At 36.9% G+C, this 27,156-nt stretch overlaps 1 protein-coding gene across 8 annotated transcripts in view; it reads left to right on the top strand.

The window, feature by feature from the left end:
• Positions 1-2,779: 2,779 nt before the first annotated feature.
• LOC131060381 (uncharacterized) overlaps positions 2,780-27,156 on the top strand; it is a 47,126-nt gene continuing 22,749 nt past the window's right edge. For 2 of the 8 annotated variants that reach the window (XR_009110346.2, XM_057993576.2), the window contains exons 1-2: positions 2,831-3,110; positions 6,111-6,176. Coding sequence is in view for 6 of the 8 variants with exons in the window: in XM_057993576.2 (XP_057849559.1) it covers positions 3,108-3,110; positions 6,111-6,176 (69 nt within the window). In the remaining 2 variants the exon portion in view is untranslated. Of the gene's footprint in view, positions 3,111-5,869; positions 5,992-6,110; positions 6,177-27,156 lie in introns of those variants that run through there. The other 6 variants (XM_057993574.2, XM_057993575.2, XM_057993577.2 and 3 more) reach the window with 5 other exon arrangements.

Raw genomic sequence — 27,156 nt, 5'->3', positions numbered from 1 at the left:
ATGTATGAAAATGGATTCAAGTGGCTAAGACCTAATCCCACTCCGATGCACACATTGGAATACGAAAGAGCCTAAGGAGATGATTCACTTTGACTTCTTCTTGCAAGAGAGAGTCAAGGAATATCTTTAGGGTTTCTATTCCTTTGTTGCTATGAAGAGGAGATGTGCAAAATGCAACATGGTAATCAACTAGGCTAGGGGATGAACAAGATGTAAACATAAATTGAAAATGCAGAAACTTTCAGATCTGAAACTAAATGATTGAGTATAGGGCTGTAAAAGGAATTCAGATGTGCACCTATCCCTGAATTTTGGTGCTAACTGTGCCAAGGCGGTACGTCCTGGTCATTGATGTCACAGAGGGCTGGATTTTTGGATATGAGACTTTGAGAGGCAAAAATGCATAACTGCCCAAAAACACTGCAAAACCTTGTGGACCAAGACGCTATGCCCTAGTCATGGACTAGGGCGCCATGCCCCAAGCTCTGAAATTTGAGCTCAAATTCTATAGCTGAGTCTACACTTGTGTGTTCAGTCGGTCTTGAAATTCGTTCATGTGCCAGATTCCTGTACCTACACCCGCAACTTGAAAAATGGTGTCTAGGTGGCTATGTAGGATTTTTCCTTAGTCAAACCCTTTGTTTTGGTGGTTTACACCTCCATAAATAGCTGATAACATACTAAAAATGTGTGTGCAAGAACTTGTGTGTATGCAAGATCCTAAATGAACAAGAAAGTAGATCTAGAGTTCTACCCTACACTTTGAAGAGCAAACCCTAAATGATGGTAAATGCAAATGTAAATGCTTCAAATCACAAATGCCACAATGGATCTAAAGCATGAATGTAAATCTAAAAATGAATGCTATGAAGCTCATACCAAGACATGAAAATAACATGAAACTATACCAAACCCTAAGGGAGAGGTACAAGCCAATCAATAATCGGTGATCTCCTATTATTCTTCACTGTCTTCAAAGCTCCTAGTTGACGTTGAGGATGATTGATGCAGACTTGATAGATGCTTGATTTGCTGATGAAGTCTTCACATATCCTGCACTTCCACTTCATAAGAGGCTCCTTCAATCACTAGAGAATGGATCCCTCAAATGAGGAAAGGAAAGGCTATATGTATGAAACCCTAGCTTTGTTTTGGGTCATAGGTTGACCTAGAATCAATATAATTTCACAATCTCCTGGATTCAAAGATTAAAATACAGCCAAATCATGCTCCCGAAATTTAGGGAGAAAATGTCGGGACCAAGAGGCTGCCTCTTGGTTTGACCAACTTTTTCTCAAATTTTTGAGGAAACAAGATATTGTGATTCTAAAGTGAATTCCAAAAGGATGTGGAGATTCAAGATGCCTAGATATGCGAAATTAGGCCTTGAAGGTCGAAGTAGGTCATAATTAGAGTTTGATGAAATAATTAATTGGAAAAATAAAATAAAAAGGGGCACACTTAGGGATAAGGGCCCAATTTTATGATGTGTAGAGTGATGAAAAAAGACTTAGATTTAATTAAATTAATTAATTAAATGGTTAAAGGGAATTTGAAATGCAAGATGCAAACACACTAAGATGGGTGCTAACCTAAGTGTGGAATTGGACCACCCAATTAAGGGTGTACAATTTACGACGCTACACATCCAATATACAAGTTGAGACGAAAATAGACTTTGTGAGAATGAAGAAAGGTTCCTAAAATTTATAGTTGATTCTAACGTGCCTAGACATGAAAATTGGTTACTATACGTGTGCATGCAAGTAAGTACGCGCGCGCGCGTGTGCATACACACATGCATACATATAAGCGTGAATGTTTCCCAAAGTCTATTACTAGTCTCAATTTGCATATTGGACATGTTTTTCTAACCTCCTTTCTAGTCCTTTAATAATATAGTCAATTTTAATAATTTACTCAACTCTTATATTATTATTAAATTATTAAAATTGAATAATTTTAACAATATCTATTGCCACTATGTGTGTATACAATTTGGTTTGTAAAAATGTTCAAAGAATAGTTGATTTATGCTTAAGCCATACTTTGCATGCTACTTAATGTTCATGTAGGGGGTTAAAATTCTACATTTAAGTATAAGCTTCTTAAATTTCTAAAGACGATTTAAACAATAATTATCCATCTTCAAACCATACTTTACATGTTACTTGACATTCATATGGATAATTAAAAATTTAACTTGAGCAAAAGCTTCTCATTGCAACCATGTACCAATATTAGAGTTAGGACCCAAATTTGATGATCAATCTTGTTTGTCAAACAATTTGTTTTGACTTTTATTTGCTTAAGGTTGCCTTTAAAATACTATTACTCATTCTCTTTAAAAAATACATGTCTAGATCACACACACAATTTCATAAAAGTTTTGATAATTTATTAAAAGTCTCTTCTTTCATATCATACAACTTTCTTAAAAATATGAATATATTTTACAATAAATATACCCAAATATAACCATATAACCACCAAATTTAGCGCTATATAAAATAATCACCATATAACCATCTTCCCACAACCTTCCTCTATAACATTTTTTTTGAAAAAAACTTCTTTACTTGAAATAATAGAGAAAAAAACACCTAACCTCTCTTTTGCCCCTTATTAGAAATGAGATGGATCCCATTAACAAGTTATAATTTTTAACACCCTTAATAAGGAAAATTAAAAGATCCTCCTAATTGTATTTTTTTGGTAAGGCGTATAATCAATCTAATATAATATCTAAACCAAATACCGGATTCTCGTTCATCATTTCGAGATGTGAAAAAAAAATGCATCCAGAATATATGCAAAGGGGCGGGCGCTCTCTGCTTTAAATATAATAAATAAAAATTTATAAAAATTGAATTAACATATATAACAGCCTCTGTATATATCTACAAAGAGATATACATTGTATATACACACAACAACGATCTGCCTCGGTTGGCCTCACAAATCGCTCAATAGCAACGCCGCGTTTTCTTAGCCAGCGGAGAGAAGGTTGCAGGAAAGCCCACGGATCGAGCTTGCTTGGCTGCAAGAATCTAAATTTTTGCTCTTTATTAAGCCGTGAAGGCCTCTGCATTTCGTCTGCCGCCAAAATGGTTCGTATATTTCATCTCAAATTTATTGATCACACAGCATAAGTTTTATGCTTTTATCGGCACTTCATGGATATTATGTTTTTACTACAAATCTTTCATGCTAGGGTTTAGAAAGACGTTAACGAATAGGTGAATTTCAGTAGTAAAGGCGGAGAGGAGTTATTTGGAATACTTTCTGGTGGATTTTGTTTTCGAATATGACGATTCATAATTCAACGGATCAGACTGCTATAGCTTTTTTGATTTGATTTTTTGTTCTTGCCTGATTGAAAGTGTTAAACAGAACGACAAGGTAGGAAAAGTAATTATTTTTCTTTTTTTCTTTTTGGTTTAATCTGACTGCTCGAGAGGATTGCGAGGCTAGAATGAGTAGATTTAGCATGTTTTGTAAAGGAGTGGGAATTTGCGATAAAATCGATAAACTGAGAGTCTTACCTTGTGTTTATTGAGAAGAGTAAAGTGCTTTTAGTACGAAGCTCATTTACAATTTAAGTAAGGCGAAGTTTTAAGTTCGTAGAGATAGGGTTATAGTTGAACCAAAATTCACAGATGTGGGGAAGCAAAGAAACTGTAATAATATGACTGGTTGCGGTTGCGTTTTGTCAAACTTTACACTATGGAAATGGTGGTCCATAGCACTTCACCAATACCAGGCAACAATGTGTTGTACTGCTTGGTGGACTTTACCCGTTTATAATATTTTTTCTTACTTCACTATTTATGATGTCTTGCTTGTTTGCACCTGCTACAATGTCTTTTAGCTGATAAGCCCTTCAGATTTTGTGTTTCACAGCTTGAATTTTGTAGGTTTAGTATTCCGTGAGTTTGAATCTGGGTTTCTGGTATAAAACTAACACAGCCACTGCCTTAAGAATATTTGTGATATTCTGCTTATTAAGTACACCAAGAAAGGCAAAGATTGGGGAGGTCAGGATTCAGCTAAATTAAATTTACAAACACAAGGAACCAAAACCATTGTGTCAATATCACCATCTGTGATTGTATTGTAAAATTGCATAAAATCTGCCGAGAATTCAAAACAGTCCGTGTTATTTGTTTGATGTCTAGGCACCTACGTGTCATAATGTTTAGTGGACTTCATCCATTTGAAACACTTTGTTTGATGTATCACTTGCAATATCTTGATTGATTGCATCATTTGCAATGACTTTTATAGTTTGTTTTTGTACTTTAATATAAATGCCAGAAGAGGTGCAAATTGGAATGGCCGGAACTTTTTTATTCATGGATACGCCTTAAGCATGAATATGTATTCTGTGCTGTAACTTTTAACTAAGAAAGCTGATGATAATGTTGCCTTTATACTTTGTAAGAATAATGAAGAATCTGTAATATAAAGCTAATTAGAAATTCATGCAAGGATTAGGTTTAGGTTTGTAGAGATTAAGGTTGTAGTCGAAATAAAGTCATAGATGACAGGGACCGGAAATTGTTAGTGAATATCATTTTTTGTGATTGTATTTTGTATAATTGTCTACAATGCCCCAGTACGTACATAAATACGGAGACATACTATTCAGATGAACAAAAGGAAGGGTCTCCCCATTCAATTTCAATGAAGCCTTTGAATTTTCCAAGGGCGGTTTTCTCCATTTTCTTTTTGAGTGGAAGATAACATTTTACATATTGAGTAAATAATATTTTAATTTAAAGTATCTCGTTTTATAACATAATGTTGCTATGGTCAATTGAGGTCGGTATTTGAGTGGAGATATACAAAAGGAATGCCATATATTAGGTACTAGAAATATATAGCTTACTTATTTGTCATAGATGTTTTTTTATAACATTAATAAAACTTGAATATGAGTGTCTTTACCCCGTCGAGGTTGGTACTTATTGGAGTTTAACAGATATATTTATTTAGGATATCTGAGCTAGTCTTAAGCATACTACTCAGAATTCTGCATCGATCCTTTTCAAGAATAACTAAGGGTTTGGAATCAAAAGCTAACTAGAAATTCCTAGTAAGGCTGAGATGGTAGACTCTAGGGTTGCACTTATGCTATGGTTTATACATGCAAGGAACCAAAAATTCTTTGCCAATAAGACTGTTTGTGTTTGCATTTGCATTTACAGCTGTGTAGAATGCACTGATGATCCATAGTATTCCACAACTTAGTGTTCAATAATCAATGCTTAACAAAGTCCACCCATTTGCAACGTATTCTTTTGATGAACAATTTGCAGTATCTTGTTTGATTGAACCATTTCCTTGCCCTTTAGCAGCAGCCATCTTGTTGTGATTCATGATCTCTCTTAAATGGAATAATTGGTAGAAATGTAACCTGGAATGAGTGGATTTATTTTTGAATATAAATAGCAGATTATGACATTGAAACTGAGTTAATTTGATATAACTAAAAAGCTTTTGAGAATCATACCTTGATCTCTGTAAGAACAATGAATTATTTGTAACATGAAGCCAATTAAACAGTCCTAGTAAGGGCATGTTTGGAGACCTCGGAGTTCATAAATTCACATGTATAGATGCAAGGAACAAAAATACCTTCCAGATAATTACTGTTTGTGAATGCATTATAAAATTATGCAGAATGTGTTGATTATGCATGACATTTTATATTTATCTATTCAAAGGTCAGGAACTTATGTTTTGTTATGGTGCTTAATGAAATTCACCCCTTTGCAACATATGGTTAGTGCTCCCGGTGTTTATATGGGCTCATTCTAGGGACAAGTGGTGTGGTCACTTGGCTGGCCTCTTAATTCAATCTCATGGTTCTTGTCCCAGCATAAGGCCAAATTTCAACATACTGTGCAGCATCTGGTTGAATGCTATCATCAGATTTTAGGGATATAACTGGTTCACCACAGCTTGCACAGCAGTCACTTTCTGACGGTTTCTACCTTACGACATTGCCAGCATTTTTGTTTTATATCATAGTTTTTCCTAGGAGAACATGAAAGGAATCAAAATTAGCCTTCTTCTGTTTACTGGTTGTTCCATTGTTTTTCAAGGTGTATCAACTACTGAGAGAGCAACCATTAATCTCCAGGCCTCAATATTCTATCTGTTTCCAAAAGGTAGACTCTTCAAGCAGCAGAACATTTCTCAATGTATAGCTGTGTTATTTACGTAAAAATTGCAAGTACTTAATTTAGAACTTTCATTTTTTTGAATCTTATGTGATTTTTCATTGTTGAAGATCAAGTGTTCAGATAGCACTAGATTATAATTGTACAGACATCGAATTTAATCATATAGAAAAGAATTTAGAACTTTGAGAAAGGGAGAGAAGACAGCTGATGTGTCCAGGTGTCATTTGCAGGCAAGCTGACTGTGTGCTGTTATACACCTGCTGATATCATTGTCTTGAATGCTGACATTACTTCTCTAACTATTGATGTTTCTTTCCTAAGGCTGTTGTTACCTTTTCCAGCTGTTCATGACACCTTTTGCTAGAACTGATGTCACTTTTTGATTGCTGATGTCACCTTTTTGGCCCCTGACATCACCTTCATGCCCTCTAATGATGGCATTTTGTGGTTGCTTTGTCACCTTTGCTGCTGCTGATGTCACCTTCTTGATTGCTCATGTCCATTGAAGTCACCTATCTGATTTGTTGCAACAACTGCTAACCCCTTGCCAGCTCTGAAGATTAATGTTAGAAAACCTCAGTTACTCATTCGGGTTCGGGTACAGATTTACAGATTTGTGTGTATGGCAATTTTTTTTTCCTTGGGTACTGGTACGGGTATATATATATAATTGCCAAAAAGTAGAATATTTAGATACCCCATATTCACAATTTGCAAAATTGAAAATACTCAAAAGTCTCAAAATGTCATATTACACAATGAAAATTCAAATTACAATTGATATTTAATATTCATGTTCTTCTTCATCAGAAGCATCAAGGTCAATATCAACATTTGGTTCAATTTTATTTGAACCACAATTAATTGGATAGCCACTACCACTAGCTGTGTCAAGTGCAAAAGCTGGTTCAATCCCATTTTTTAAACATTTGACAAAATGCCAAATCATTAACAACAAAAGGAAAGTGATTCACAAAATATAAGCAAACAGCTGCTAAATATGCATAATGTAAATCAACCGAAATCAATCTCATTAATTCTGATATAAAGTTTACTAGCTCCGTGGTCATAGGTATAGCTCACAAATGCAACTGAAATGATATTTAACTGCTTGCTTGCCGGCATATTCTGATTAAAAAAGCTGTCACAAAGATATGAAGAGTGAAACTGAGGTTTCAATGTATGAAACTATGTTTGGGTTCTTCTTGGGTGCCTGGGTTTTCTGTGGGTCCTTCTGGCCATACCTGAACTGTACTTGTACCTGTACCCGAAACGTACCCATACCAGGACCTGGGCTTTACTAGCAGTACCCAGTGACTTAGTAGAAAACCTTTGGGGATAGAGTTGAGGGCCTACACAAATGAGTTTATTGTTGAACAAAAAATGGATCTGTAATGACTTTTTTGCAATAAACTTAAAAATTTAGTCAGATCTTATCAATGCCACACCTGAACAAAATAATTTCACACTGGAGAAGTGATCAGACTGATATGGATCCAAATCTTTTTGAATGAACTCTTCTTTGTTCCTTTGGCTCACAAATGCCTTGATCTCTCACTTTAAAAAAAACAACCCTTTGGAGAACAAAAAATTGGGACTTGACAAGCAATGAGGTAGCACCACTTTTCCTTAAGCCATCAGTGCATTCAAATCAATGAATGTTAACATGGGTTGATGCATTCTTAATTTTAGTCCTTACATAATAAGATGATGTTGGAATTTTGAAGACTTGCAAGTCTAATCCAAAATTGATAGGTATTTTAGATTTTGATTATTAGAAAGTTGATGCATTTTTAATTTGAGTCCTTACGTAATAACATGATGTTGGAATTTGGAAGACTTGCAAGTCTAATCCAAAAATGATAGGTATTTTAGATTTTGATTATTAGAAACATTGCTGAAGCCTGTGAACTTGTAAACGTTCCCATGCACTTTTTAATAGGTGAACTGAGTGTTGCAATGGATTCCTCACCCTTAAATGATTGAAAGATTCCTTTTGTTTTGGTTGTTTTTATTTGAAAGATATTTGCCAACATGCACGCTTGGAAGGTTGCTTCAGGACATCTGCAAGCTGCTACAAGTGTATGGGAAGTTGCTGCAGGCAATTGACAGCATTCTACAAACATCTCAGAGACTGCTAGAGTCATTTAACAGTATGGTGTAGGCATTTGGGAGACTGCTAAAGGTGTTTGTGAGCTGTGTGCTATTCTGACTGCTATTGGCGATGTGTTAACATGCTACAGGCCTTTGGTTGATAGTGTATAAGCTGGGTTGATTCTTTCATTGGATTATCACCGCTTGAGCAATATAAATTTTCGACTTTCACTAGTTTAAAAATTTAACATACTGCTGAAATTCAACATCTATTATATTTAATATTTGTTGTCATGTAGAATTGATAGCTATATAAGCTTGATACGCATTGTTTGTTCCCCTAGCCTGTGGCCGTTTGTTTCATTTCTGGTCACTATTTATTTTGCCAAGTCTTGTGGCCAATTTGTTTCGCTCATGGCCAATAAAAATTAGCCGCAGGTTATAGTAAACCAAGGATTGTGGGAGATGTATATTAATAGAAACATTGCAAACTAATGATTGTAGGAGCCCAAATTGTTATTATTAGCAGGAAAATGGAAGAACAGCTGAATGGTTTTTTGCCCCATAAATTGTCAGAGGATAGCCCACATGTTAACATTTTCCACAGGGTCATGTCAGGTTTTCCTGAAGATTTCCTCTTTCAGAAATGCCAAAATGATCATGTTATTGAAGATTCATGGCTGCTAATCGATAGCCAGTCTAACTCCATATCTGGCAGAAATCCCAATTTATTTGTTTAGTTGCCATAATTGTAAGGGCACAGCAGAAACTAATACCCATTACCACTTAAAAGGAAATGCTTAATTATGAGAAAAAACATACATTCATCCAAACCTTTGATGAGATGGGTTTCTAATGCCACCTAGTAGCCTGAATTGTAGCTTCTGCTTAATAATATCTGAAAGTGAATTCTTTAATTTCTTTCTCTTAATAGGAATATATGCACTTAGCTTTTATGTTTATGTTCCTTTAATATTATGTATTTGGTTATACTTTCCTGTAATCTAGAGTTTCATTACTGTAGTATTTCTCAATTAAAATTGAATAAACTTTTGTAGCCTCATTAACCTACTGATGGTCATTTGTGTACATTAATATAATTCCTTTCATTATCTCAAATGCTGTGGTCCACAAAGGAAAAAAAATGAAATCAATTTTACGAAAAATGTTAATTTACTAGCAGGGTGGTACAATTTATCAACATAGAAGTACTTTTTTTCTGTTTTTGAAAACAAGAGATTTTATCATTACTGTACAAAGATTACAAGGAGATGAGAGAGGAGATCAGAACCAAAGAAACACCATAGATTTGCATGGTTGTGAGATTGTCAGTGGGAAGTTTAGCACCAATATTGGCCTTAGAATCAGCAATTGTATTTCTGGCTCTTTGAAATGCTGGTAGCCAATAAAAGAAAATGTTCACCCAATCTAGACTACAAATTTGCCTGTGTTGCAAGTGGATGTTTTTGTGATGAGAGAATTTCATCACATTAATGACAAGCTGAGTGTTGTCCTTTATGCTGATTTGTTGTATTCTTTACAAAGCAAGTTGCAAGGTCAATTTTTAGTGCCTGGGCTTCAGCATTGCTATTAGAAGCAAGACCCAGGCCAGCAACATATTTTAAGATTATATTTCCATCAAAGAATAGATTGCCAGTACAACCAACAATTCCAGGATTAGATTTCAAAGCTCCATCAAAGATGTAAGATTTGGCTTTGAAGGTAGCTGCCCAAGATCAACAAAGCCTAAGAGCTTTTTATGGATAACACAAGAGACCGATATGACAGAATACTGCTATTTTTCAAAAGGATGTAATGTGCAAATATAGAAGAGAGATATCGAATTGCTCATATGAGAGCAAGATGTGGGTATATATAGGATAAACCACCACGAGATGTGAACCTACAACCAATGTGGGATAAAGGAGAGTACATGTTTTCACCAAAGAAGGAAAGTACAACCACAATTATTAATGCAAATGCAACCTACCCAAGGAGATACCAACGTAAATAAGCTTATAGATGCATATGCAATAAAGTAAATAAACTAAATGAAGGGAAAATAATAAGCACCAACACACCCCCATAAGTGTAGCTTAGGTGGGTAGGAAAGATAGAATATGAGAGAATATAACTCATAATGAATGTCTTGGGAAGCTGTACAAATTGTACCATGTTGATATTAAAAGTTGCACTAATCAAAATAGTCTTAGGTCTAACCAAAGAAAGTGACAATCTAGAACCATGTGGAAATTGATGTGGAAATTGATGTAGAATAGGAACCAAAGATGTTGATGATGCATTTGGATATTGCTCAAGTCCCTTCAAGTTTGTAATGTCCCCTTTTGGTTTCACCTCATACTTTGCCCTAAATTAACAAATCCAAAATGCAACAAGGGCAAAACATAGTTAGAGATATAATATTCACTTAAGAATAATATGAGATAAGCTTGTTTTGGAAACCTGCAACTAGATTAGACAACAATGTAGATATAACTCATGAAATACATCCAATTTTGGGGTTAGTACACACACACACTAAGTCACAAGGTTCGAATTTGAATTCAGCAAGGGTAAAAATTCGGTAAAACTCTTCTATCCCAACACAATTGAGATGGCCATTTCGTGTCCCTGAGTCTTCTCCTTTGAACTGCATAATCCATATTCACCTTATATTCCCCTCTTTTCACATCACACCATACCAACGAATCCTCCTCCCCCGAGTAAATAACCGTTCTGTTTTTCAACAATTCACCCAAAAATCTACAATTCTCCTCATTACTAGATCCAACCGACTTCCATTTTACTTGAAAAAGTCTATTTAGAGGGAATTTGAAGTAATCTGCAACCAGTTCTCCTATTCTCCCCTCCACCTCATATATCCATTCCTTATCTTCTATATAGTCAATCAAGGCATTCTCCACATTCCAAAATCTCTCTAGAAATTACCAATTTTCCAAGATAAATGATCAGTCATCAATAACCTGCTTTCCCAAATGAACCTCCAAACCGCCGATCCTGAATCGGAATTAGCTAGAGTGAAAATTCTTTTCGGATCGTTTGAGTCTAAATATATTTTCCTCATGATTTTGCATTATGTCTTATGAGGGTACTTGTACATCTTCCAGGCCAATTTGGCTCCCAGGGCTATATTCTATAAGTCCATTTTCCTTAGTCCAACCCCTCCCTCTTCTTTCAACAAGCAGGCCTTGTCCCAATTGATAAGCGGAATTCTCCTGTCATCCTTTGAACCTTCCCATAAAAACTTATTGAGCTGTCCGTCCAATGCTCCAATGGCTCGGACATAAAGTCTAAAGCAAGACATGCTATAGATAGGGACTGCAGATAACACTGATTTGATCATTTGAATCCTACCTGCCTGCAATAGCCACTTGTTCTTCCATAGCGATGCTTTTGCTTGACATTTATTAATGGTCTCCTCCCACAACAACATATTACTCCGTCCTAAGAAAAGAGGAACTCCCAAGTACTTCGAGGGGAAGGTTGCTATATGCAACTGTAGTAACTTAGCAATCCTGTTCTGAATCCTTTTGCTCGTGTTGACAAAGAACACCTGTGACTTTGTCTTGTTCATACATTGGCCCGATACCTCCACATAATCCTCCAATGTGCTCTTGATCGCCAAAGCTTCTTGCTCCGATGCTTCTCCAAATAGAATAGCATTATCCGCAAATTGCGAATGAGTTATTGGATCTAAATCTTTATGAGCCTGAATGTCCTTCCAGCATCCCATCGAACATTTCTTCTTAATGTTCCTACCCAAAACTTTTGCCATGAGAACAAAAAGAAATTGAGACATGGGGTCTCCTTGTCTCAACCCATTGGAAGCTTTGAAAAAACCGCAGATCGATCCATTGACCAAGACTGAAAAATGAGTGGAAGAGATGCAATGTCTCACACAATCTAGCCATCTCCTATGAATTCCAAACCTCTCCCAATACACTCAATAGAAAATCCCAGACAACCCGGTCATATGCCTTGCTAACATCTAGTTTGACCACCATCCCTTTCAAGTTTTCTTTGGTCATGGAATGAAGAGTCTTCGCGGCTAGTATGATACTATTTGTGATCTCTCTGCTTGGGGTAAAGCCATGCTGCTCCTCCGAAATGAATTTGTGCAGAATCTTCTTAAGCCTTATAGCCATAGCCTTCAAAATAATCTTGTAGATTGAGTTGCATAAAGAGATGGGACAATAATCTGCCATCGATTCATAGTTTTATTTTTTAGGAATGAGAATAATAATGGTATTGTTGATCCCTTTGACAAATCTCTTCCTTCTAAAGTCTTCCACAACTCTCCAAATATCCTCCCCCCATGAAGTCCCAACATTTTTGAAATACTTCTGCAGTAAATCTGTTAGGGCCAGGTGCCTTATTTTGATGCAACGAGAAAGTTGGCCTCTTGACTTCCTGAACAGAGAAAGGAAACATTAAAGCTTCGTTAGAAACTTTCTTATTGATCACTTCCAACATGTAATCCATCCTCCCAATATCACTACCCACAACAGTGCCAAGCTACTTTTCAAAATGCTGAACGACAACCCTCTCTATATCATTTGTAGTCGAACACCACGATCCAATATCATCCTTGATCACTTCAATTCTGTTAATCGACCTTTTAGCTTTTATCGAGGAGCGAAAGAACTTTGTATTAGAGTCTCCTGCCACAATCCACAATTCCCTAGACTTGTCACGCCAGAATATCTCCTCCCTTTTCAAAACCTCTGACAAGCAATTCTTCAGTTCCTTTTCTTTCTCGAATTCAACATTGGACATCCCCGAACACATCACTTTCTTGTTTAGAGCCATGATCTTTTCTTCTAATCTCAATTTCTCAGAAAATATATTCGTAAAAGTCACTACATTCCACTTCTTTATTTTATCCTTAAGGAAATGCAGCCGTTTCACAAAGCAAAAATTGGGCGTTCCCACAAAAAGATTACTCTCTTTCCACCAACTTTTTAAATTTGTCAAAAAATTCCTATCCCGCCACCACATACTTTGAAATTTAAAATTCCCTTGCAGCCGGGCCTTCCCAATATCTATTACCAATTGAATTGGGAAATGGTTGGAGACTGAAATCGTAAAATGCATGATACCAGAGAGTAATGTCCCTCCATCCATGTTGACCCCACCAAAAACCTGTCTAGTTATTCCGAAATCTTGGTAAAATTCAATCTCCTATCTGTCCATGTAAATTGGCCATTTTTAGGAACAACATCAGTCACCTCATTATCTGCTACGAACCCTCTAAAATCTTCCATGATTTTGTTGGATTTCCTTAGTCCCCCATTTTTATCATTCAGATCTAGAATAGCATTGAAGTCTCCTGCTACCACCAACCAATCCTTACCGATATAATTGATGTAGTTTGAAAGTTCTTTCCAAACTCTTGCCTTTTCCTCTGTTTTAACAGATCCATAAACATTGATCAAAGGGAACTCCAAATCGCCAACAAGATACTTCACTCTACAAATCATCCAATATTTTGACATATCTCTAGGGAAAACTTTCACCACATGAGGGTTCTAAAGAATCCCCAATCCCCCTGTTGAACCCCTCGCTTCTTGGAAAAAACCTTCCCGTCTTGAACAATAGTGCCAAAAGCTAAGCGCTTTATCTATACTCAACTTGGTTTCTTGAAGCAGAATTACGTCATTAGAGACCTTCTCTAACGAACTCTTGACCAAGCGTTTCTTGTCAGGAGCCGAGAGGCCCTTGACATTCCAAGTAAGGATCCTCATGATTCTCCAAGGGAGGGTTTACCTCCCTTGGATCTTTTCATAAAATCAATTAAACTGATGATACCTTTCTCCTTCACCTTGTCTTCTTGCTTTTGTTTGTTTTTCCTTCTGCCTTTGCCTCCTTTGGGTCTCCTCAACAGGGCATCAGCCGATTGATTGATACATCTCGAATCTAAAATATATAATTCATCTTCTTTGTCAATCTCCTCCTCCGACCCCAAATCATAATCAACCTCCGTATCTGACACACCCATGCAAACATCTTGGGATTTGCTAGAAGTCCCACCTTGGTCTAAGACCCTGCTAATGTGAGGACCACCATCCCCTCTAGAGATGTCTCTATCATTGTTCCCTTCCTTGGAGCCATCCGAACCTAAGGGGATCATAGCCCTTGAAGGGACATTAGTCTCCTTCCTCTGAGGCGTAACTGCCTTCTCAACCGTCTCCTGTCTCTTGGGTCTTGGAACCCATCTCCTTGCTGGTCTAACAAAGACTGCACTCTTCAACCATGTGATTCCTACTCCCACAGCGACCACAATAACACTTAATCTCTTCCACTTCAATCTGTTGCATCCAATTTCTACCAACCGACGTCAAATCTTTTTTTGAAGGAATTTTCTTCATTGCCGCAATTTTTATTCTTGCATATAGATAAGAATCATTCTCCACCAATTCTTCATCAATTTCCATTAAAGTACCCAACATTCTGCCTATCCTCTCCAAACTCCTCTCACCCCAATATTCAATCGGGAGGTTGTACAGACGGATCCAAACAGGTCTTTCATACGGGACCAAAGAAACCTAGTGAGGGCTTTATACCGTTCCCCTCCATCATGTCAACCTCTCACCTCTTATGATTGATTCACTTCAGCAATTGATCAATGTAGATATAGTAGGGGAGCTGCAGTAGGGTTCCTTGACCCTCAACCCTAGGCCTAAGGTCAAGATTTTATCCTCCTTGGCCTTATGTGGTCCTTAACCATCATCATGAGGCGGTCTTGTGGTCCTTAACCATCTTTACGAGGCGCCATACCTAGTGAGGAATCTTTCAACATTCCCCCTCCTTGCACTCCCTTCCTTCCTTCCACATGATCGATAAGTGTATGGATATTTAGATTCAAGCATATTTCTAAAGTAATCTAATAGTTTATTGACCATCAGATTTCCACAATCCATTTTGTTCATAGTTTGCAATTTTTGGATTCGATTGTGTGAGTTTTTGCATCAACATTTTGGATCACACTCCATGATCCATCATCAAGATTTGAGAGTGCATAAGGAGGAGAAATGGTAAGTTGCAGACCAAGACACACTAAAAAGGAGGGGAGGGGAGGGGATGGGGGAAGAGAGGGAAGGAGGTACACATGAGAACCAAAGCGAGTTGACCAAACAAGAGAGGGTTATTGAGGAGTTACACACAAGAACCAAAGTGAGTTGACCAAACAAGAGAGGGTTATTAACTCGTTGTCTATTTTTATAACCTTCTCTTGTTTGGTCAACTCAGTTGGGTTCTCGTGTGTACTTGCTTCCCTCTCTTCCCCCCGCCCCTCCCCTCTTTTGTAGTGTGTCTTGGTCTGCAACTTACCATTTCTCCTCCTTATGCACTCTCTCATCCCGATGATGGATCATGGAGTGTGATCTGAAATGTTGATGCAAAAACTCTCACACAATCGAATCCAGAAATCGCAAACTATGAATCTAATAGATTATAAGAGATAGCCTTTCTGTAGATATGATTGCATTTGCTGATGCAGATGTTATTCTGGTTTGATTACTGCTATAATCCTTAAGTTCTGCTCACAAGTCTGCTATATATCTGGTCATAAGTCTGCTATAATGATCTTCAAATCTGCACATAAATCTTCTTTCGAAATCTGCTATAATTTACACTCAGATCTCGTCTAAATAAAAGTCTATGATCTTTCCTTTATACTTTATTGGTGAAAGAGTCACCACCTTTCATAGGGATTGAAGCACCACCTTTCATGAGATTTGAGTCACCACTTTTCATTGGTGCCTTTGAGAATAATATTGTTCTTCAAACTGATCTCCCTTGGATCCCTTCCTCCAATGAATCTTCTTCCCTTTATATCTCCCAATGTGAGGGAGAGGTTGCACCTCTTCATCATGTATGCCTTCTGGCAAGAGACACCTTACACAATCAGCACCCTTTGGAAAGAGTGCAGCCACTTCCTTATCTACTTCCCATTCCTTTTCTTCTTCCATTATTATTTCCTTGATTTAAATGCTCCCCTCCTTCCTTTCTCTCTCCTCTCCCTCTCAAATGAGGTTCTCTTCTCCCTTTTATATCTCATGTTTGAGGGAGTCACAGCTTTTCATCTAATGTTTTTTGACCATTCATTAACTTAATTAAATTTTTATTATATTCTTTTATATTTTAAATTAAATTTTATTTTTATTCTTTTGTATTTTAATTTTATTATTATTATTTATTATTAAATTATATTTCAAAGTGGGGACATTACAGTCCACCCCACCCAAGATTGCTTGTCCTCAAGCAATGATCATGGAGTGTTCAAAATGATTCCCAATATGAAATGGCTCTGGAAACACACGTGGAATAAACATGGTGTAAACACATCAGCTATGAACCTATCATGGAGCATACTTATAAAAACACGTAGCATACACGGATATTTTAATGTCCCTTACTTATAGGCTGTCAATTTCCAAAGGGAAACATACATTACTACCTAGTATATTACATTAATTTGGAATAGATAATCAAAGTTGTCCATAATTCAACTTAATATTGTCATTACTCCGGTCCTAATTCGTAATCCCTTCTCTTTCTTAATCTCGGAAGAGGGCATTGGCTTGTCTAGGGCGGTATGACACCGCCTCCCTCATTCAGCCCAGACATCAGGAATATCTGTCCTTTTATCCTTGGGGCTCTTTCATCTTGGAGTGGATTTACTCTGCTTCTCCCTAACAGCATCTGTCTCCCTTGGGGAATATAATTAGAATGACTGTAAATATATTTGTCTTTCAACTATTGTGAATATATATGAAATTAAGTACGACTGTCATACATATTGCAGTCTATATTAATATTATTAATATTACTACTGACTTCTGCATAGGAACATTATCAGGCTTCATATATTAAGCACATCCCATGCATATCACAAAGAACAAAGATGTTACTGACTGTAACTTACTTAGACTGTAAATATATTTGTCTTTCAATTATTGTGAATATATATGAAATTAAGTATGACTGTCATAATATATATGAAATTAAGTATGACTGTCATACATATTGCAGTCTATATTAATATTATTAATATTACTACTGAATTCTGCATAGGAACGTTATCAGGCTTCATATGTTAAGCACATCCCATGCATACCACCAAGAACAAAGATGTTACTGCCTGTAACTTAATAACAGTTCTGATCTGATCTGATCGATCTTGCCGAGTATTAATATCTCATATATTATCAGTCTCAATCCCTTCAATGCTGTTCTGGGAGTGGTGAGTTTATCGTATAAATATCTTTCCATTGGGATGAGAAGTCGTGTCCTTTCATAAAGCCACAGCCTTAAAAGATGCGCCTTCGTATGTTGACTTTTCATAACCATGGAACCTTGTGAGGAACCGCACCCCTAAAGGGATTAATAACAACACTTGTCAATATCATTACTAAACACTATAAATAATTTATGAGATCACTTCTATTTATGGGTTGTTCTTTTTCCCTGATCGCAGTGAACTAAGTTAATATTTATATTAATGTTTATGGTTTGCTGTCAGTGCCTCTCTATAATGATCACTGCACCATAGGGGAGGAAGGATTGATCCGTAAGACTGATGTTGTTTAATATCTAGCAAGCCTCCGTACATAAGATAAGCGATTGAGGCATAGTGTTTGATCTTGTGAAATTGCGAAGTCTTACTTTGTAAGACAATTTCACACTTAGGTTCGTTGATTATTGGATATCAGATTGGGGGCATGACAGATATATGCAAACACAGAGCATACATTGACTAGAATGCATCCATTTATTTATCTTTTTCCCTGCAGGCTGGCAGGATCATGCTCATACAACTTGTAATGTCCCCATTGGGATTCCCTTATACTTTGCCCTAAATTCACAAATCCAAAATTAAACAAGTGCAAAACATAGTTAGAGATATAATCTTCACTTAAGAATAAGATGAGATAAGCCTGTTTTGGAAACCTGCAACCAGATTAAACAACGATGTAGATATAACTCATGAAATACATCCAATTCTAGGGTTAGGAGATACACGCTCACACACACACAACAAATCTCAATGATTACATGGAAGCTCAAACATAGCGAGGGTTGTGTTGGGAGACATGATGAGGTGCCCCAAGTATCCTCTACCCTAGGCACAACAGCAGGACCTTATCTGTGTGGCCTCATGAATTCCTTAACCAATGGTCCTTAACCATCATCATGAGGTGGTGTACCCAGTGAGGGCTTTACACCGTTCCCCTCCATCATGTCAACCTTTCACCTCTTATGATTGATTCACTTCAACAATTGATTAATGTGGAGATAGTTGGGGAGCTGCAATGGGGTGCCCTTGACCCTCAACTCTAGGCCCAAGGTCAAGACCTTATCCTCCCTGGCCTCATGTTGTCCTTAACCGATGGTCCTTAACCATCATCATGAGGTGGCCTCGTGGTCCTTAACCATCTTTACGAGGCACCATACCTAGTGATTAATCTTTCACCATTCCCCTTCCTTGCACTCCATTCCTTCCTTCCACATGATCGATAAGTGTATGGATATTTAGATTCAAGCATTATTCTAAAGTAATCTAATATATTATGACAGTTTGCCTTGCTGTAGATATGATTTCATTTGCTGATGCAGATATAATTCTGGTTTGATTACTGCCATAATCCTTAAATTCTGTTCACAAGTCTGCTATAATGATCTTCAAATCTACACATAAATCTCCTTCAGAAATCTGCTATAATTTACACTCAGATCCTGTCTAAACAAAAGTCTATGATCTTTCCTTTATACTTTATTGGTGAAAGAGTCACCACCTTTCATAGGGATTGAGGCAACACCTTTCATGAGAATTGAGTCACCACTTTTCATTTGTGCCTTTGAGAATAATATATTGTTCTTTAAACGGATCTCCCTTGGATCCCTTCCTCAAATGAACCTTCTTCCCTTTATATCTCCCAATGTGAGGGAGAGGTCGCAACTCTTCATTATGTATGCCTTTTGGCAAAGAGACACAACCTTTCATGAGAATTAAGTCACCACTTTTCATTTGTGCCTTTGAGAATAATATATTATTCTTCAAATGGATATCCCTTGGATCCCTTCCTCAAATGAACCTTCTTCCCTTTGTATCTCCCAATGTGAGGGAGAGGTCACACCTCTTCATCATGTATGCCTTTGGCAAGAGACAACCTTTCGCAATTAGCACCCTGTTGAAAGAGTGCAGCCACTTCCTTATCTACTTCCCATTCCTTTTCTTCTTCCTTAATCTTTCCTTGATTTAAATGCTCCCCTCCTTCCTTTCTCTCTCCTCTCTCTCTCAAATGATGTTCACTTCTCCCATTTATATCTCATTGTTTGAGGGAGTCGCATGTAATGTCCCCATTTGGGATTTGCCTTAATTTATTCCTGAGACAACAATTCTAGCTTAACATGAGAGTTGTAATATATTAGTAAGTATAATTTTATCAAACTGAATGCATTTCATTATAACATTTAACTTAAAATTCTAAGACTAGTTCGGAAGATAGAACTTATCTTCACAATCAATGCTATCAATTTTTCCTCTTCAAGTTGCTTTACAAATCTGGTATGGATCTGCAGAATACTTTCTTCTTAAATTTTCTATGATGGAGCTCTTTATTTCACCTTTAAATACACACACACTCTCTTTCAGATCTACAATGAAATTCTTTATTTATTCCTTGACAAGTCTATAATAACATTCATACAAGGCTTCTTTATCGGTGTACGTAATCTGTCAGATTCTTCCTCTCTCTTTTTTCCCCAATCATTCTATTTCTGATTTCCATATATATGTTTAATTTTAAGAGTCATGCCTTATTGGAATGACATGTATTGCAGTTATGTTTTCGTTTAACAAAATACATCACTCCAAATTGCAACTCTTGGAGGATAATCGCACCTTCTTATAATCCCTGATTTCTATTAACAAATAACATTGTTTATGTTTAAGGATGAAATCATACTTCTCAACAAATCGCACCTTCTCACTAATGCCAATCGTATCTTCTCATAAATCACAACCCCACCTGAATGTTTATTAAAATAAACACAAGATACTAGCTCGTTTAGTTGTCTTTCATGGATCGCTACTTAGTCACAACTACTCATATATTAATTACGTCTTTTTTTTCTTTCTTTGACCAATCGGTCAGCACATTACATACGTTGAACAAAATATTACCGCTACCCATCATGAAGTCAATTCCATCTCTTAAATCGTCATCTTTAAAAAAGTCTCCACCTTTGCATATAGTCTACCATCATATGGTGTGTTATTTGTTTGCATACTTTGATTACTTACCAACTTGATTAATGTAATCGCAGCCACAAAATTTATTCAAGGAATTCCCAGCCCACGAGCAACATGACTTGGCGCTGCATATACATGAATTGCTATGCACTATGTCTTTTTCCTTAATCACGTCACACCTGAGTCTCCCATAACAGATCGCTGCTTATGATTGTTTAACTATTAACAAACCTTTGAGGTTGTTGCACCATAGCTTTTCTCCACTCGCTGCTTATCTGAATTGTACTTCTTTGGAGAGCAGATATCGGTTCTATTAATGGCATTGTATTAATTCGATATTATTCCAAATAATACTTATAATGTATTTTGACAATTCATGTTTATATTTTATATTTATTAAATAACACGTTATATGGTAAGTGTAATATATTCAATATATCTATTTTATGTTTTAATAGTATTTTATGGTAAAACTTCTTTAATAGTTAATATAATAATAATAATTGAAATATGAACTTTACATTAAAATAAAACAATAATAATAAATAATAATCATAACAAATAATAAACATTAATAATCATATATTAGAGGAAAATCGTGAAGTCTCATAAATGAGACGATTTTCCAATATCATTAAATGTTAATTAATAAATGTTTTAATTATCGTATTTATTTAATCCAATGTCCAAAGAGGGGTTATGACATCGCAACTTTTCATTTCATGTCTTTTGACCATTCATTAATTTAATTATATTTTAAATTAAATTTTATTTTTATTCTTTTTTTATTTTAATTTTATTATCAAATTATATTTCAAAGTGGGGACAAATTGTTGGAACATTTGAACTCTCAAAATTTTGCAAATTAAAATTTCGTATGATGAATCTGGATCAAATTTGAACAATTATAGAATTAAAATTTGAGAACAAATTGTTGGAACATTTGATTAAACCCTCAAATATTACAATTTTGTATGATGAATCTGGATCAAATTTGAATAATTATAATTGCTGGTATGTCTGGTATATACCCTAGGTTGCAATATAATCTCAGTTTTAAGCAGTGTTCCACGGGGACGCATCTCCCCCCTTTTTGGGTGCGTCCCCCCGTTAGAAATGTCTTGGGGACGGGGGGACGGGGACATGACGTCCCCCGCCGTCCCGCCACCGCCACCCAAGCGCCGCCGGGACGTCTCCGTGTCCCCGCGTCTCCCAGGGAGACGTGGAGACGTCTCCTTGGGAGACGTCTGGGCGTCTCCCAGAGAGACATGGAGACGTCTCCACATCTCCTTGGGAGACGTTTGGGTGTCTCCCCGTCCTTTGAGAGACGTGCAGATGTCTCTCCAAGGATGGGGAGACGCCCAGATGTCTCCTTTCGCCCCCACGTATATGCAATGTTTAAAATTAAAATTTTAAGAAAAGTGACTTTTTAAGTTTTTTGAGGGTTAAGGGGTAACTCTAATTGGACATGGGCCTATAGAAAAATAACACCCGACGCCTTTAGGGGAACGCGCAAGGGGCGTTGCCCCTTGACCCCGCAAGGGGCGATGCCCCTTGACCCCAACTTGGGGGCGTTGCCTCCAAACCCCTGTTGAAAAATATAGGGGGAAACCGCGTCGATAAAAGTAGGGAAAATCTAACCTCCGAGTCTGATTAGGCTCCATATAACAACACAACTTAGAAATCTTGGTATTTAGATATAGTATTTCAAATTTCCTAGTCAAATTCCTTATACTGTAATACTGTCATACATCTTTTCAAAACTAGTTTTTCAAGTACTATATGTATATGTATAACTATATCAGCCGCCGTCCCCCCGCCACCCCCCGCCGCCGTCCCCCCGCCGTCCCCAAACTTAGGCCCTTGGTCCCCCCGTCCCGGAGACGCATCCCCGCGCCCCCCCCGTCCCCAACGCCCGTGGAACACTGGTTTTAAGTTGTTTCAAACTTTCAATTATTAGGAACACTAATATAAACTCAATTCCACCAATGCAGCTTGTTGAGTAAGAAGAAATGTAAATGACTATAGCAATAAAACAATTTGGAACTCCTCATTTCATGGTATTCATATTTGTCATCTTTAGCACATTGATAAACAATGTTATATGGCAGCAACTGAGGTGACACCCCTCTTAGTTACGATATAGTTATACCATAATTTGGAAACTTATATTTGAGAAGCTACAAAGAATCGCAATTGATATGCTTGGAACCCATGGTAGCACCTTAGACAATTGCTACAGCAGCTGTTAAGCTGTGATCTAGGTAGAAAAAGAAGTTGCCACTCCAATATTGGCTGATATCCCTGTGATTTGGACAGAATATGATACAAGCACTTCCATATGTGCTGAGTGGCGTAACCAACATGGTATGAATGCTGTATAGTTAATGTTAGAGTTATCTTGTATTAGCTAATAATTTATTTATTTAATTATTAGTCTATTATCCTCTACTAAACTTAGGCATTTAATAATATGGTAGGTATTTAATAATTATTCTAATTATGTCAAAGGGGTTGAGCTTAATTGGTTAAAACACTGGGTTCTCATTGTGGAGACCCAAGTTCAATTCCGAATAGGGACATCTGAAGTGGAATTCTAAGCTGTGACTCTTGGCTTTCCATAGGATGGGGAAGGTCTTGGGGTCAATCTAATCAAACATAATAATAATAATAATTCAAAGATATGTAATGGGGATGGGGCCCCCTACTATGTCCCCATTGGTTCATAGCTCCAGTCAAAAGTTATTTAGGCTTCGGCCAATTACCGATCAAAAAAATAAAATAATTATTCTAATTATTAAATACACATTATCCCTTTAGGGTTTCTTTAAGGTTGCATAATATCCTTTTATAAGGATTGTATTGTACTTTTTATTTGTTTCCCTCTCTGAATGATAATCTTCTTCTTCAGAGCCATTATTGTTTTTTGCCTCCATTCTTCTCTTGTGACAGGTATCTTGGGATCTCTGAAGTTGTATTTCTCAACTTCTTCATGGTATTAGAGTGGGAATCCGTTGCTGCTTGTTCCCGATTTTTCAGAAGATTTTTTGGAGGAGGGTTTAAGTTTTTTTTAGAGTTTTTTATTTGCATCCGGGGAGCTTTTTTGTTTCTAGGCATTTTGGGTCAAACGGACCTTATCGTTGAGCTCATAACATCCAAAAACCCATATTTTCATATAAAATTTGTCCAAATTGGACAACTTTGGCTCTGACAATTTTTTTTTTTGATTTTTGCCCTTATTGGGCATGATTTTCGAGAAAAATAAAATCTTTGGGCAGTTTTACGGCGTGCCCAAACTGCTAACAGCATTGCCGACGGTCTCTTAACCGCCGAGGCTAGCCTTGGTGGTTGCCGTTGGCCTTCCCAGTGGTTACTGCCGACCTCCTCACCGCCTGACGGTCTCCAAACCGCCAGCCACCCCCACCAGCCGCGACCACCGCCTGCTGCTTCCAGTTGCCCTCACGACTGCTGCCTACCGTCCGCTTGCTGCCCTCCCGACCGCCCGGCCAGTGCCGCCCCACCCAGGGACCACCAGAAGGGAGATTTTTTTCCTTAAGGCCTATTTGACCTAGAGATGGTATTTTTTGTCATAACTTGGGCAAACGGAGTCGGAGTTTCGAAAACGAATAGGTGTTGGAAAGCTATTTCCAAGCTCTCTTCAAATTTGGAGGTTTGATCTTCCGTTTTTGTTGTTTTGATGTCTTTTTTTGACATTAAAGTCGGAAGTTCTTTTTTGCACTTCGGGAGGTCTATCTTGAGCATCCAGACTCCGTTTTTGGCACACAAGATATCGCTGGAAAGCTGGTTCTGTGCACTTTCCAGTGGTATGGGTCTTCTTTTCAAATTCTGATCCAGATACATTTTATTCAATGTTTTGCATTTATGCACTCTGGTGAATATCTTGGATGTTTTCAGCTCCTAGGATCTTTTTCTTTGTGTGGGATGACTCATCTTTGGCTACTATTTTTGTATTTCAAGCCTTGTCTTTTTTGAGCATTGTATACATCATTTTGTAAGCATTTTCTTTTTGCAAACGCACTGAGATAAAGTGCCACTATGCCTTGCATGCTTGGGATCTTGCACATCTTGTGCCTTATTGTACTCGCACTCCATTATAAAGTGCCATGGGGAGGTTTGATGTTTGCCTTTGTTTTCCATCTACCTTTGTCACGTGAGTGTTCCTTCCACGACATTAGCGTCATGATGTGTGTCAAGTGAGTGTTCCTTCCATGACACTAGCCTTCATATGTGTTTGTACTTTCTGCTGCACTCTCGCTGTTCCTGGTTCTTCGTCATGCAGCTTTTCTTGGCATTCAGTTCAGTGTACCTGTCACCTCTCCCTTGTCAGCATTATGGGGGGGGTTTCTCATGTTGGTTGTTGGTTCTAATGCTTCCTTGGTTCGTTGGAGTACACTCTTTCATTCCTATTTTTGGAGACAACCTTCCATCTTCGATTGATCAGCTCTTCAGACTTTGGAGTTTTTTGCCATCTGTATCTTCGAGTTCAGTTGTTTGCCTTTGTTTGCCATCTGATTCGAGTACTGTTATTTGAGGGCACTCATGCAGATTACAGTCTTCTCTCTGATCATCTTCTATTTTAGAGGAGGTTCTTCAGATCAACAGTTATTCTTCGAGAGTGTTTGCAGGTTCTTCATGCTTCATGATTCTTTTGCTCTTCTTTTGTTCCTATCTTTTGGAACATTCTTGTTTGGAGGCTTCTTCAGTCCTTCACTTGCTTTTTCCATCTCTTTTTGGAGTAGAGTTTTTCCCCACGCGGTTTTCTCTATTTCTCCGATTCATAGAGATTTGGTTGTGCTTGGGTACCTCATCAGGCTTTGTTGTTGGGACCCAAATTTGCTTTCATCATGTAGTTGCATTTTTTGCTTCATGCATTTAGTTTTTTAGCTACTCCCTAAGTTCATCTTAAGGGGGGGTGTTAGAGTTATCTGGTATTAGCTAATAATTATTTATTTAATTATTAGTCTATTATCCTCTACGCTTAAGCTAAAATTAGGCATTTAATAATATGGTAGGTATTTATTAAATACACATTATCCCTTTAGGGTTTCTTTAGGGTTGCATAATATCCTTTTATAAAGATTGTATTGTACTTTTTATTTGATTCCCTCTCTGAATGATAATCTTCTTTAGAGCCATTATTGTTTTTTGCCTCCATTCTTCTCTTGTGACAGGTATTTTGCTTGCAGGTGTTCTTGGGATCTCTGAAGTTGTATTTCTCAACTTTTTTAGTTAAGATGACATAAAAGCTCACAATTTATCTCCTTTGACAGCTATGATCACCCTTGATACATTAAGTGACAACTAGGATGATGAATCCAGTGGAGGTGTCTTTATTTTACTTCGTCAATGTGACACTCAATTAGGGCGACTCAAGTCGAGCTCATAATGATGTCCAAAATCCATCAAAAACCTTAATATATAAACCTTTAGATATGCTTTGGTGATGAAATGGTGATATTTGCTTGCGAAAAACACTATAACGACACTGCAGCAAACTCCAATTTCTTCACAAATCAGCACAACTGTGTTTCTCAAATAGAATCACCCAAGACTAGAAACAAGGGTGTTTGACATTTTTCTTTGATCCCAAATGTGGAATTCAAGAGGGTTTTCATCCTCATAAACCCCAAACACACGAAGAAACACACAAAGGGTTTCAAAGGGTTTCCGTCCTTGGATGCAAAAGATAAGTTGAGTGAATGATTATCAAACGAAGATACCCACCTCATTTAATAGTGCCAACAAATGGACGCTCGAGATCAAATCTCCACAATACTTTTATTTATTTTATTTAGCGTTTAAAAATGTCTTTTATTTTAATTTTAGTTTTTAAAAATACTTTTATTTTAGTTCTAGTACAAGTGTTTAAAAACATCTTTTATTAATACTATGATAATATTATTAAGTTTTCCTTAAAATTAGAAATTATTGGGCCTAACTGAAATAATATTTTTAATTATTTTAATTCAAAAAAGTGGCATGACACGAAATGGTCCAGAATAATGACTACTTGCTAGATCTTGCAAGCAACTCCCAAATGAAAAACCTCGTGGATTTGGCGTCAAATGTTCAATTCGGACACAACAAAAGGCAAAATCTCTTATTTTAGATGTTCTGGACTCAGTGTTGAGCTTTGATTTGCTTTACCAATTTCTAAAATGCACCTCAAATACACAATCACAAAGAGAAACCACCGTCAAAATCCAGTATTTCTATCAAACCTTTCTAATTATCTAGATCATCTTAGGATGCAAGAGAAGAGCATGCTCGGTCTTTCAAGAAAAAATATCTTCTATCCTAGATCTTCCAAAATATTAACACAAGGTACTAAATTGCTCTTATATTATGTAAGATTTGTTTATGAAGATAACCACCCAGGATCAAGAAGGCCTAAAGGAAAGCATAGATTACTTAGATCGCTATCAGTTAAGTTGATAAATGGATTTTCTTCTTGCTATTATCTTTTTCCCCTTCCCAAAGGAATTTGCATATAAGCTGTTCTATTTTTTGAATCACACCAAAGGGGGCAATGATAATGCTTAGTTGGTATATTAAGAGAGCAACTAAAACATA

The sequence above is a fragment of the Cryptomeria japonica genome, chromosome 4 (assembly GCF_030272615.1).
Source record: "Cryptomeria japonica chromosome 4, Sugi_1.0, whole genome shotgun sequence".
NCBI classification, from domain to species: domain Eukaryota; kingdom Viridiplantae; phylum Streptophyta; class Pinopsida; order Cupressales; family Cupressaceae; genus Cryptomeria; species Cryptomeria japonica.
The sequence above is the reverse complement of the archived record's forward strand: the minus strand, read 5'-3'. Positions and strand labels throughout refer to the sequence as shown.